We start from the raw sequence: 13,464 nt of genomic DNA on the forward strand, positions 1-13,464 counted from the left end.
TTATTCTTAATAAACACTTGTAATTGGGCATTTATAAATTTTTCCTATTTTGAGATACTAAATAATGCTATAATAAATGTATATATTTTTTGAGTGGATATGATTTATGTTCTTGAAGAAGAAGGAAGCCATAAACTTTAATAATCAACCAACTAGAGACTGGTTTTACATTCTCTGAAGAAAATTGAACCTAATCAAGACACACACTTGAATATACGGCTACCCCACTCCTTTTCAGGGATAGCGGGAAAAATTGGTGATCAAAAACCTAAAGGTTTATGCCATAGCACATGGTGGCAAGAACTTTAGGACTGGAAATTTTTCTAAGTAGGTGATGCTAATCTCCCACGGAATCTATAAAAAGAAAATCTCCATACAGCACCTCTATAATGGCTACTTTTAAGCAATTTTATTTCCTAGTAAGTCTTCCAAGACAAATTAATTGCAAAATATATCCCCAGGTAAGTAAATGAGTTGAGTTTAAAGCCAATTAATTGTTAAAAGACATCTGTCAAAAGGATAATTTTGGTTAGTGTCATTCCTGTTAAGTCATGCGTCAGTAGCTAAATAGCAGGACCAAATTTTCTGTTAGGGGTCTTCCTAGTCAGACTAATAAAGTCATGCATTCTTTTCTCTCTCTCTGGAAGAGAAATAACTAACAAATGTATGTTTTCTGAAACAACCAATTTATGATATTAATGTTCATAGGGTCCCTAAAAATGAAGCTTCTACTTTGGGCCTGCATTGTGTGTGTTGCTTTTGCAAAGGTGAGTAAATGGACTTTTAAAATTGCAGCGATAGTGTCACCATCAAATAATTGTAGACAGAGACTTGTGTTAACGATATGTTATAATAATGTTGCTAATGATGTAGCAGAGAGACATATGAATGGGCGTGAGGTTTGTTGTGCCAAACTTTTCAAAAGAAATTTTAAAAATCAAAATAATAAAGTTGTGTTATCTGAAAACAGATAACCAGCAAGGAAAAGAGGTGAGTTCAGAAATGCAGTGGGCTGGAGGAGGATAAAATTATAGAGAACCAGAATCCCATGTAGATAATCTTAAGAGAGTTTATGTCTTCAAATTATAGAAAGCCGGATTGGGCTTTGGCAGTGAAGCCCCATTGCTGCACGTACACCTTTAGAGTCACAAGAAATACTTGATGGAGTTAAAGTAAACGGACATAATGACCTTCAATGTAGTATAAATAGATGAGACTCTAACGTAAGAAATAGCTGATGGAAAATTCTTGATCCTAACCAACGAGTGTGCTAAATATCCTCTTTTGTAAAAAGAAGAAAATTATTACACCTACCTCATAGAATGGTTTTGAAGATTAAAAAGAGAGAATTATGTAAGGTGCTTAGCAGAGTACCTAGGATACAGTAGAAACTGAAATGCTCCTTGAAATTATTAACAAAAATTATCACAATTATTATTATCACCCTGTGCAAATTTCAAGATATTCTATCTTCTAAAATTATCTGAATTAAACTCTAATTCTTTAAACAGTAAATGATGAGTTTCTACACTATTTTTTATTGTTATGCTGCAGTGCATAATTTGTGGTGACTTCATAAAATATATTGAAGTTCAACTGGAGAACAAATGGACATATAGTCCTTCTGCAAGTGTAAAGAGGTGGCAAGAGACCACTTACATACACACACAGAATACAAACAAAACCTGAGAGGTGAAAGAGAATTAGCAAAACCAGATACATGAATAAGAGCTGAATGATCTTTCAGGCGGTAAGATTTATGCACATGTAGAATATTACAAACCCAAATCCAAACCAAAATCCAATATCAGCCAAAGTAAAACTTTCTGAGACAATTGTCTAGATCAAAAACATATAATGATGATAATAATAATAAACAGATAATTTATACTAGCGACTCATATTTAACTATACTAATTAACTATACTAATAATTAACTATACTAATAATAAGGCTGTATACATTCTTCAGTAATATGGAAATCTGGGTACAGAAATTTTCAAATAAATAACCATAATGAAAGAATTTTTTTCTCCGTTTTAGAAGCGTTTCCACTTCATTGGTGAGGTAAATTTTTTTTTTCATTTGCATATAAATGTATTTGTTTTTACCTTAAAGTGTATTCTACATTTTAAAACTCTGATTTCTTTACAGGGCAATTTTGTGACTACTATTGCTCGTAAAATATTAGTGCTATTAACCTCTTCTTCTTTGATAGAAAAATGTTTATGGAGCATAAATATATTTGTGTTTAACATATTTACCATAAAGTCTTTATTTCTTTTCAAAAAGCAGAAGCATAAGTAAGTGCACTCCTTTTGTAGTGTAATAAAATTTTTGCTATGCCCAGGTTTCCTCCTCATGCTTCTGTAAAGTTTTAAGACAATGTACTAAGTTTACTTGAACAAACTAAGTGATGAATTCACGAAGGCTTTGCCTATATGAAAGATTAGAGCAGGAGAAAGCACGGTCTACAAACTACTCGCAGGAGCAATGTGTTCCCAAGAGGTTAGATGACTTTTGTGCAGAAAAGACCCATAAAAATTATCCCTGTGTAGGAGACCAAAGTAATCATCAATTGATATTAGGTTTCCTTTGTAGTTCTTTGTTATTTTTGTCTCAAATTCTGATGACAGGAATGTGCTAAGAAAATTATACTTGTACCTATTCGCAACTGTGCAGTAGTTAAACCTGACAATCTCACCAAGAAAGGCAGAGAGATAAGATCTGGATGTGCACACTTGTGACCAAATACCATTAGACATATAGTGAAAGAGTAGGAAGGTTTTGAAAATAGTTTAAAAAATGAAACAGTATGAAATATTATTTTGAATTTCTTTCTAAGAGTCAAGATTTTACACATAAGAGTCGAGGGCTCTATGTTCACAATACAAATCATTGACATTTGTCTCTGTGAACACTCTAGAACATATATCACTTGTGCATCATGCATTATACCTTAGGAGCAAATATCCTAACTCAGTAACTAAGGAAACCAACTTTAAATTGGAAAGAAATATTACATACAATGTTAAATTTTAATGGAGAAGCTTGACTGGCTGGGAAACATAGCAACCCAGACACAAGCAAAGAAACTTTGTTCTTTCTAGTACTTAGGGTCCCAATATCTACCACATGGACAGCACATAGTAGGCACTTGTTTTAAACTTTTTAAAATAAATCTTTGAACATCCATCAAGGAAAAGCTTAAAAATCCTAAAGCCACTGAGGAACAATCTACGTTTACTGAGAAGTTATATTGCAAAGCATTGCTTAGTCACTGGGGATTTTGTGATAAACACAAATAATAATCTAATGTAAACATCTGGTGTAAGTAAGCAACTAGTTACAGAATTGAATAAAAACATTTGGTTCCCTGTACTTGAAAGGTTATAACTATATGTGAATAAGGAATTTAATGACAGTGTAGAAACACTGGAACCAGTAAGACATTAAAATTGGTCGTTGCATATCTACTTTGTAAGGTTGGATTTAGAATAACAGGACTGAGTCTACATAGTCACAGGAAAACAAGGCAAACAACTATATCACTTAAGAAAGAAAATTCCATGTTACTCAGAGAGTTTTGTCAGTTATAATTACTTGGAGTGTAAGCTGGGATCTAAAGAAAGATGTTTTTCAGTGGTGTGAAATTTAAAACCAACATTGCTTTCTTTGTTGTTTTAGAAATTTCTCTCATCTAGTGAAGAGGTAAAATATATCCATATTTGTTTACACTTTAAGATACTGAAATGTATTTTACATTGTTAATTTTCTTTTTAAAATAGCATTTTCTATCTAATAATGTTAAATAATTTCAAATTATTATGTTTTTCTTTGAAAAGCTAAGGAAGTAATTTAGGAACATGTTCTCTTTTCTTGCTGTGATGGGCTCACTTAAAAATACATGTATAAGTATAAGCATATTTATATTTATACTTTCTATAATTTTTTATTCATACTGATATCCTGAGTAGTTTCACTGCCTGCTCATTAGATTAAATGCTTTAAAAGGAAATTTAATTATATAAATAAAGTTTTATAGCATAGAAAAGTATTGTTGATAAAGAAGGCAATATTTTCCAACCATTATGAAAACTGAGTCTACAGTCATAAATAGTGTCTGTTATCGACAAATTAACTTTGAATACATGTAAAGAAAATAACTCCATCGACTGGTTAGTGTTAACATAAACATATGATAAGAAATGTTAAATATAGTTTATTATATTTTAAAATGATATTTATGCTATAAACATTTTTAATTCCTTGAATTATAATTGAGCTATGCAATGAATCAAAGAATCCAGGATCTAGATATGTAAATTAATACTTACCAATTTGCTCATAAAAACTGACGAATTTACAATAGGAAATAAAACTTCATGTATGTGAGACCAAGAAACATATTAATTTTATGTAAATTCTCACATAATTTTGTGACCTTGGAGCTCCCCGACAGTTTTACATACATGTAATAGACAAACCTAGAGCAATTGGAGGAAAATGTGGACGTCCTTCTACTGAAAGAAATCATGTGAAATTTAGTAGTAAATGCATTAGTAACATTAATAATCTTCTCATTTAAAACATGAACACCACAGGGAAAATTAAATATGAAAAGCCAGTAGTATATATGGCGAAATGATCACCATTGTAAGTCTTGTTAACATCCCTCACCACACATAGTTGTAAATTTTTTTTCTTGTGATGAAAACTTTTAAGTTCTACTCTTTTAGCAACTTTCAAACATACAATACAGTGTTATTAGCCATAGTCAATTATATCTTAGTTGAAAAAAAAAAAAGGCAGTAGTAAGTCATCCATATCCATTCTGCTTTCCTTCTTAATAACCATATGAGATGCTTAGCCTTGAAGGAGTAGAAGCTTTGATGAAGGGTGGGGAGGAGTTCAGAAGGACACCTAGTAGAGGCATAACCGAGTGAATGCTTCAGTGGAGCACTTTTGAGACCCGGAGAGCACTGAGGGCATTAGGCTGAGCAGGGGACGCCGAGCAGAGGGCCTGGAAGCATCAATTCTACACTGTGCACTCTCTTTTCTTCTATTTTGTCCTGGCCTAGGTTGGCATATTGTGCAGTTTATAACACTCCGATTTGCCTCAACACAAAATATTTCCCCTTAAATTGGGGTTTATTGAATTTTCTTAAGAAATTATTAGTTCCTATTTCAAAAATTATGGAAGCACATTAGCCTTAAGAAAGAGACTGAATCGAAATTCTTAAAAAAATAGTTTTCATTCATCATATTTCATCACAGTCATAACATGTTATATACATAGAATAGAAGACATGAACAATCAATTTTAATTAACTTATTTGCTTCTCCTTTAGGATTACAATGGCAATCGTTACCCGCTTAACCCATCTCTGAATATTCCTTATCCCACACCAGACAATGATTTCACTCCTCCTTACTATCCTCCAGGGAATGATTTCCCCAATTACCCTGGGAATCCTGACCCTGGTACAGGGGTACCCCCATATCCCTGGATTCTCACTGTTCCTGGAGCCCCCCTCTACCACATTCCTAGTTTTCCCCTACCTATTTGGTTGGCCCCTCCTTCTGGTTGGAGGGCTTCCCTCTTTGTCCCTCCCTCAAGTAGACCTGTAGGACCTTTTGGCCCAGCTAATGCAGCTGTGCCTGCTGCAGGCGAACCTGATGTAACCAAGCCTCCTGTAGCCACACCTCCTGACCCAGAGCTTGTTGCAGTTGAACCTGCTGTAATTGAGCCTGATGAAGCTGAGCCTGCTGCAGCCACACCTGCTGCAGCCATACCTCCTGCAGCCTCACCTGCTGCAGCCATACCTCCTGCAGCCACATCTGCTGCAGCATCACCTGCTCCAGCCTCACCTGCTGCATTGGGGCCTGCTGCCCCAGAAACTCAGCCTTCTCCTTTTCTTGAGCAGGTGGGTTACCTAGATCTTACTCCTGTAACGAACAAGATTTGTAGCAGAGGGAAAGAAACACAATCTCTCTACAAGCAAACATATATCAGCTTAAACATTTTGAACAGCTTTATTAAGATACAACCGACATACTACTGAAATTGACTACACATACTGAAAGTGTACACTGATAAGTTTTGACATATGTATACACCCATGAAACAAATTACCAGGATAATAAATATATCCACCACAGCCAGTTTCCTCCTGTTCCTTCCTAATCCCACTCTCCCATTTTTCCTATCCCTGATCTATTTTCTGTCTCTACAGATTGGTTTGCATTTTCTAGAATTTTATGTAAGTGGAATTTTGAGTCTGGCTTCTTTCACTCAGCCCAATTATTTTGAGATTTATCCATGCAACTATGTATATCAATAGTTCTGTCTAAATTTTTTTGCAGAGTAGTATTTCATTATATGGATATATCATAATTTTTTTTGCCCATTCATCTATTGATGAACATTTTAATTTCCAAAATGGATGCCATTTATTTTTTTATTCATTGCATACTGTACTGGCTTAAACCTCCAGTTCAATGTTAAATAAAAGTGATTAGATGGACATCCATGCTTTGTTTCTGATATTAAGGGAGAGCATTGTTTTTCAAATATACATATTATATACACATACATGCATTATGAGCTTTATTCTAGGATGCCATTAGGTCACTATGCTTTAAGCTTTATTAAGCGGGAACAGAAAAACATTTTTATCTAAGGCTAATTGTTTCCATCACAGAGATCAAACCATTCTGAGTGCTCCGTCACATGTGCTGTGAATTCTGAGGTTTTTCTACTCTGGCTTGTGGGATCAAAAACTGTTCCCTGCCCTGTGTGAACACCAGATATAGTTCCATTTTGCCCTTTTAAGTGGTTGTTTACCTGGCTTCAGGTAGTATCTTTACACAAATAATCTATATTCAGTTGAAAATATGAGGGTAACCTCTTCAGATCCTTGTATCTACTTTGTCCCCCTCTTCCTCTCAGGTGCTTTGCCCTGTGAATTTCAGCCACCTTGTTCCTGGACTCCCAGCTCCGTCTCCCTTCACTAAGGCCTGGAAACTCTCCAGGCAGGAAGCTAGGATAGTCATATGGTTCATTCCATTTCCTTCTTGTCTTTTAGGGATAACTGTCCTTTACAGCCTAATGTTCAGATCCTCAGAAACTGTTGCTTCTCATATTGTTGGTACTTTTTGAAAATATGTTTCAGGCGAGAAGATAAATCCAGTTTCTGTTATTCATCTTGAACTAAAATACAGTTCTCTGAACTTTTTAAAAATAACCATTTTTTTAAAAAATATTTAAGAAGCACTTAGTCCCTAACTTTTCGTATATGTAGCCTAAGCAAGTGGCTATTTTATAAAGAGAAAGTGAGATTCCAAACCACATGGAAGATACTCTGAACCCTGGACACAGGCTGAAAAAAAATGAGAGCTTATAACTACCAGTGAATAATTTCTGCGGTACATTGCCACTAATCGATACTCCTAATAGTTGTTTTCTAGAAGGAGGTACGAACTTTTCTTCTCGTTCCCTTGTTCCTGATGTGGATCAAGATCAAGTTAAAAGTTGTTTAGAACTGCTCCAGAGAAGTATAAAGAGCTAGTCCCATTCTACAACGCTGCACATATTAACACGTTCATTCAGTAGGTTTCTTTGACACAAAGCACTATCCATCTACTAGTGTATACCTGTAGTTCATGGCTCACATGGGGATAGAAGAGAAATGTTAGAAAGTGTGGATAAAAAGAAATAAGATTTATAAGAAAGGGTACACTGATAAATACCTGGGACTTTGTCCTGTAGTCAAAGGAATTTATTAAGGATCTTCGTTGAGAGTAAGTGATTTGACCTGTTCTGTTTCCAAAACTAAATCTGGTGGCAATCTAGAGTATTCTAAACATGAGTTATGAAGAGATCACCAGGACACAACTTCTTAGAGACTAAAAATTATTCAGAAAAGATAGGCCCAATACTATGAAATGAAGTACATTTTATCATTGTGTAAGATCTCTTTTTTTTTAGGTAACAGAATGAAATTTTCCAGAGAGGAGAGTACCATGCATTTGTTTCTGTAAGTCATATAGGATAATGAAATTTAAAAATCACACATTAAATAGACTAAATCTCATCATCTGAAACTACCTTTGAATATATTTTTTCTACATGAAAACAAGAAAGTGGGATGTAGGGAGGTACTGGTGGTCTGTGACCCAGAACCTCTGAAATTATGAATTCATGTCCTGTGTAAGGAACTCAGGTAACGTTTGGACATCTAGATAGTTCTTCCTTAAATTGATCCAAATTGATTATGACTTGAATATTCTAAAATAATAGTGATCAATCTAGGGAAGAAACTTCCATATGGGGAAGGGGGTTGAATTATAGATGAGAGGAACCATTGTTAAAGTTCTCACAGATCATTCTGTATGTTATCCATTCAGTCACCACCCTTACCCCATTCTGAGAACCACTATTTTAGGAAAAAACAAAAAGCAATTTACATCTAAAATCTCTCAGTTCCCACCTCCTCCCCACAACCTTGCTCCCCAGCCCCCATTACACACTGTCCTAGGAAAAAAGGCTCTGGTCAAAAAGCTCATTCAGGACTCATTCCATCTTAGTCATCTAAGCAAAAAACTTGATTACCTCCATTGCAAGTTCTCCTTCCTTCACTCCTTCCTAAAGCTGTTCCAATTTTACTGTTATAAACATTCACTAGACAGGAAAATGGCAAGGCTTTATTTGATTGTCAGCCAGATCAGAATTTCTACTGAAGGGACAACAGTAGCTGAAGTGGAATTGAAAACCAGGCGTGATGGCAGTTAGTATTGTTGGTGATGCCTCTAAACAGCAGCTGTTGCCAAGGAAATTAAAAGGCTTTACTTTTTAGTTAAACCCTGACTATTGCTATATTCTTCTGGTATTTATTTATTTATCTATTATATAAGATAAAAGGGTCTTGGTTGGTGAATTAGTTCAAGATACTAAATAAATTTAATAATTTCAGTAAGCATTTGTATTTAGTTTCTTACTATGTTAATTACTTAATTCACAACAGGTAAAGGAAAGAGTGCTACTTTTCTGGAAAAGTCTCTTAAAGTAGAGAAAAAATTCTACTTCAAATTATTCAGGATCAGGAGACTGTATTGAACTGAACCTAATACCCAAAAAAGTCCTGTATAGCATATACATGTATGCAAATAAATTATAACATTGAATTAACATTGCATTTTTAAATGAATTAATTGTTACAAGAATGCATAATATCTACAAGAAGATAGAAGAAAACAAGCTTGATTCTCTTAAATGTGTATTTAATTGTAGCATAGATTTGTAGATGACCATTCAGTATAGTCCTTTAACATTAAGTTCATAAATCAACAAAATAAATTTTGCTGTAAGTGCAAGTAATTTGGTAACTCTACTATATAAAACTAATATATTATTTTCCCTTTTCAGATACTGGTACAGAAATCAGTGAAATCTACAAAAATTTACTTTCTTTTCCAAAGACTTTCATTCTGTCATATTAAAAATATCTATCTCACCATATTGGTTGTGTTATGGTATTTTTTCATTGGACTTAATTTATATAGAAATGATGTTTATGACGTATTTTTTCCAATTCAAAATTTTAAAAGGCTGCTTCCTAACTATGAAAACAATAATTGTCAGAGATTTAAACATATGACAGCAATATATGCCTTTCTTTTGAACAAACACTGTCTAAAAAAGCTCACAACACAAATAGAATTTTTTTATCTTTTGTTTCCGAATTATTTCTCCTGAAAGTGGAAAAAGGTAGTTGAAGGGGAGACAACTATCATTCCATAACTCTCTCTGCATTCTCCTTACCCCAAAATGTGTTATCTACTTTTTAAAACATTTATTTCATATCACCTTACATAGCACTTGCCAGTGCTAGGTGCTGTACTAAGCTCCTAACAAATATTAATTTATCAAGCCCTTATAATAACCATATAAGTAGGTATTACTATTATCCCCATTTTAAACATTAGGAAACTGAGTAACAGAGAAGATAAATGATTTGCCAAAGATAATAGAGCTGGAAAAGTGTCAGAGGCAGGATGAGAAAGCATACCAAGAAAACATGGAATTAGAACTTTATTAGAAATTAGAATATAACACAAACTAACATGAAGTTAGGCGTGATGGCTATATTAGTTTCTTCTGGCTGTTGCAACAAATTACCACAAAGTTGATGGCTTAACCAACAAAAATTCATTATTTCACAGTTCTGGAAGCCCAAAAACTCATTCTCTCACAGTTCTGGAGGTCCAAAATCCCTTTTACTGGGCTGGAATCGATGTGTCAGCAGGGCCAAGGTCCCTCAACAGGCTTTTGGGGAGCTTTGACTCTTCCAGTTCCTTTCTGTGGCTACTACCATTCCTTATCTTGCCGCTGCATCATTCCAGTCTTCAAGGAATGCATTATCGAGTATCTGTCTACCCTCTTCTTTACAATGCTCTCTCCCCTATGTGTGTTCAAATCTTCCTCTGCCTCCCTCTATAATGATACATGTGATAATATTTAGGGCCCACCCAGATAATCCAGGATAATCTCTCCATTTTAAAATCCTTAACTTAAACACCTCTCTCAAACATCGTTTTTTGCCAAATAAGGTAACCTTTATAGGTCCAGGGATTAGAACAGAGATATCTCTTGGGGGGGGCATTTTATACCACAGTGGCAATAGATAGAATTCAGATTGGAGTTAGGTATTGGGTTGACGAGAGAATAACTCCTTAGTTAAATCACCGTACTCAGACGTGGAAAGATGGGTGCTATTTGTTTGAGCAATGAATGAGTGCTTTGGCAAACTCATACCTTCATATCTTCAAACATACGAATCCTCATACATCAGTTCCTAGTTGTCTGTTTGAACCTGAAAATCAGGGGAAAGAAAATGTAAAGGGCTGAGATCCTGAAAACAGAGTTGGCCCTACATGAGGTATGAAGAATAGGAACTTAATTAAGAAGTAGGTTAATATTTTTAAAACTCACCTGGGACTGCTTACAAGGAGAGGAAGGAGAACTGAAGGCAGAGGTGCACTGGAGTCACATCCCTCTGCTGGTGGAAAAGTGGTTGCAGAAAGTAATGTACCTGCTGCTAGTGCAGTGACACAGGTTACTAATGGCCTGGAAAATTCAAAGACTGAGAACAATATTTTGAAATTTTGATTCTTTGGGGCCCAAAAGGATACAAATTTTGATATCATTAGAATTTTGGGGCCGGCCCCGTGGCTTAGCAGTTAAGTGCATGTGCTCTGCTACTGGTGGCCCAGGGTTCGGATCCCGGGGGCAGCACTGATGCACTGCTTGTCTGGCCATGCTGAGGTGGTGTCCCACATACAGCAACTAGAAGGATGTGCAACTATGACATACAACTATCTACTGGGGCTTTGGGGGGAAAAAAGGAGGAGGATTGGCAATAGATGTTAGCTCAGAGCCGGTCTTCCTCAGCAAAAAGAGGGGGATTAGCATGGATGTTAGCTCAGGGCTGATCTTCCTCACAAAAAAAAAAAAAAAAGAATTTTGACTTCAGGAAATGGTTGAGGATGATTCTCCATCTCCTAAGATAGATTCCATATTCAGTGTAGGATTGCATATTTAGTAACACAAACAGCAACAAACATGTAATTAAGACCCTTAAGAAGAAGGGAGAAACACTAAAAGGATAAAGGAAACGTTGGATAAAAGCTGAATAATAACAATGTCTCAACATGCAAAAATATTCAAAAATTTTGAAATCTCAGTGCCACTCTTGGAAAAGGCCCTATGCATAGGTAAAATTTCCCTATCAAATGAGATATGTGGTGCTACAAATGACAATCATCTGAGAAATTTCTGATGATAACACTTATACTCATAGTTGTAAATAAAAATAACCAGCAAAAACTAGCTACTACTCTATAGAGGTAGTAGTAACATTCATTTTTTCTGTTTTCTCTTATTATTTCTTTATCCTCCAACATACTAAGTTTTGACAAGCAAAAGCAATATGATAGGGATAAACTCTATACTCAATTCTGGTAATTCTCTTGGAAACTTCCCCTAAAAATGAGAATTTGTGGCCCAGCTTGCAGTTGCTGTGTACAAGACCCAACTCCATCCAGCATGGCTAAGGAAATGCTCACACTCAACTGAATAAGAAGATAAGAAAGACTTTTTTTTTTTCTATTTTAAAAGAGAATTTTACAAGGAGAAAGAAATTTAATTTTTTGAGAATTTAATAATAGGAAGAAATTTATATTACTAATTTCAAATGCAATTTTTGGAGAGGAGTCAAGATGGCGGCGTAAGCAGACTCGGAACTCACCTCCTCCCGTGGACACAGCCAATTTACAACTACTCGTGGAAAAATCACCCCTGAGACAGAACTGAAAACTGGATGAGAGGAACTCCTGCAACAACGGACAATCCTAACTGAGGTGGAAGAGGCAGAGACTCCCTTCTGGAGAGGAAAAACGCCGCCTTCACAAGCCGCCAGCCTCACGGCCGCCAGGAGCAGCGCACAGGTCCGCAGCCTCCCTGGAGGTGAGGGGTCCTGAGCCGGGAGCGCCCCCGCTGTGGGCATTTAGTGGACCCAGCACAATCGAGACCAGCGGCATAATATCTGACTGTGCCTGCTACTAAAACACTGGGGAGCACCCCCAGAAAACCCGGTTCACAAAGAAACTAAAACTGGCTCTTAAAGGGCCCGCGCGCAAACTCACCCGTTTCAGGAAGCACCCTAAAATCACCAGAAAGAAAGGTGTACAGTGACAAGAAAGGTGACAAGAGACTCACCTAATAGGCCCTGAGTGCATATCTGTGAGGGGTGAGACCTCTCCAGGGACTGGGACATTAGCGGCGGCCATTGTTGTGGCCTGGTGTGGGTGTGCTGACACAGACACCATTGGAGTTCTCCCTGAGGCCTGCTAGCCCAGGGTCTGCCCCACCCCATAGAGCACCGATTTAATCCAGCTCAGCCAGGGCAGGCAGCCCACCCTAGAGACTGGCCCCACCCAACAACAAGCCCTCAGGCAACTTGTGGGCCTGCATAGATTGGTGACTGGATTCTCTGCAGCCTGGCAACTGAGCCGACTTGAGCAGGGCAGGGTGTGCACAAGGAGCGGGTGGAGAGTGTGGGGCGGTGGCAGAGTGTGTGGGGCTCCCGCCGTGGAGAGACTGGGTCTGCTTGGGGAGGTCGGGGCACTCACACGGGGCAGGACTGTGTTGACTGTGTGTGTGGACCTGTGGGCGGCAGGGCTTCTCAGCTGCAGAAGACTTGTACTTCTCAAAGACCCACAAAGGAGGTTTGCTCCACCTTCCAAAACCTGAAACAATTGGGTGCTCCTGTGCCTGAGGCCGGCCACACCCAGCTGCAATCCTCAGAGAGCTGACAAGAGACCTAATAGGCTAGAGGCTTACAACAATTGTAAGGCCCTGAGCCTAACAACCTGCCACGGTGGGGGCCTACTCACTTAAAAGAA

General features: G+C 36.9%; 1 protein-coding gene across 1 annotated transcript; it reads left to right on the forward strand.

Annotated features, from left to right (window-relative positions):
• Positions 1-719: 719 nt before the first annotated feature.
• Positions 720-6,065, forward strand: PRR27 (proline rich 27). Its single transcript, XM_058546341.1, has 4 exons — positions 720-767; positions 2,044-2,067; positions 3,688-3,711; positions 5,352-6,065. The coding sequence occupies exons 1-4, from the start codon at positions 720-722 to the stop codon at positions 6,063-6,065; spliced, it is 810 nt and encodes a 269-aa protein (XP_058402324.1).
• The last annotated feature ends 7,399 nt before the right edge of the window (positions 6,066-13,464 follow it).

Source organism: Diceros bicornis, chromosome 8, assembly GCF_020826845.1.
Source record: "Diceros bicornis minor isolate mBicDic1 chromosome 8, mDicBic1.mat.cur, whole genome shotgun sequence".
Lineage (NCBI taxonomy): Eukaryota > Metazoa > Chordata > Mammalia > Perissodactyla > Rhinocerotidae > Diceros > Diceros bicornis.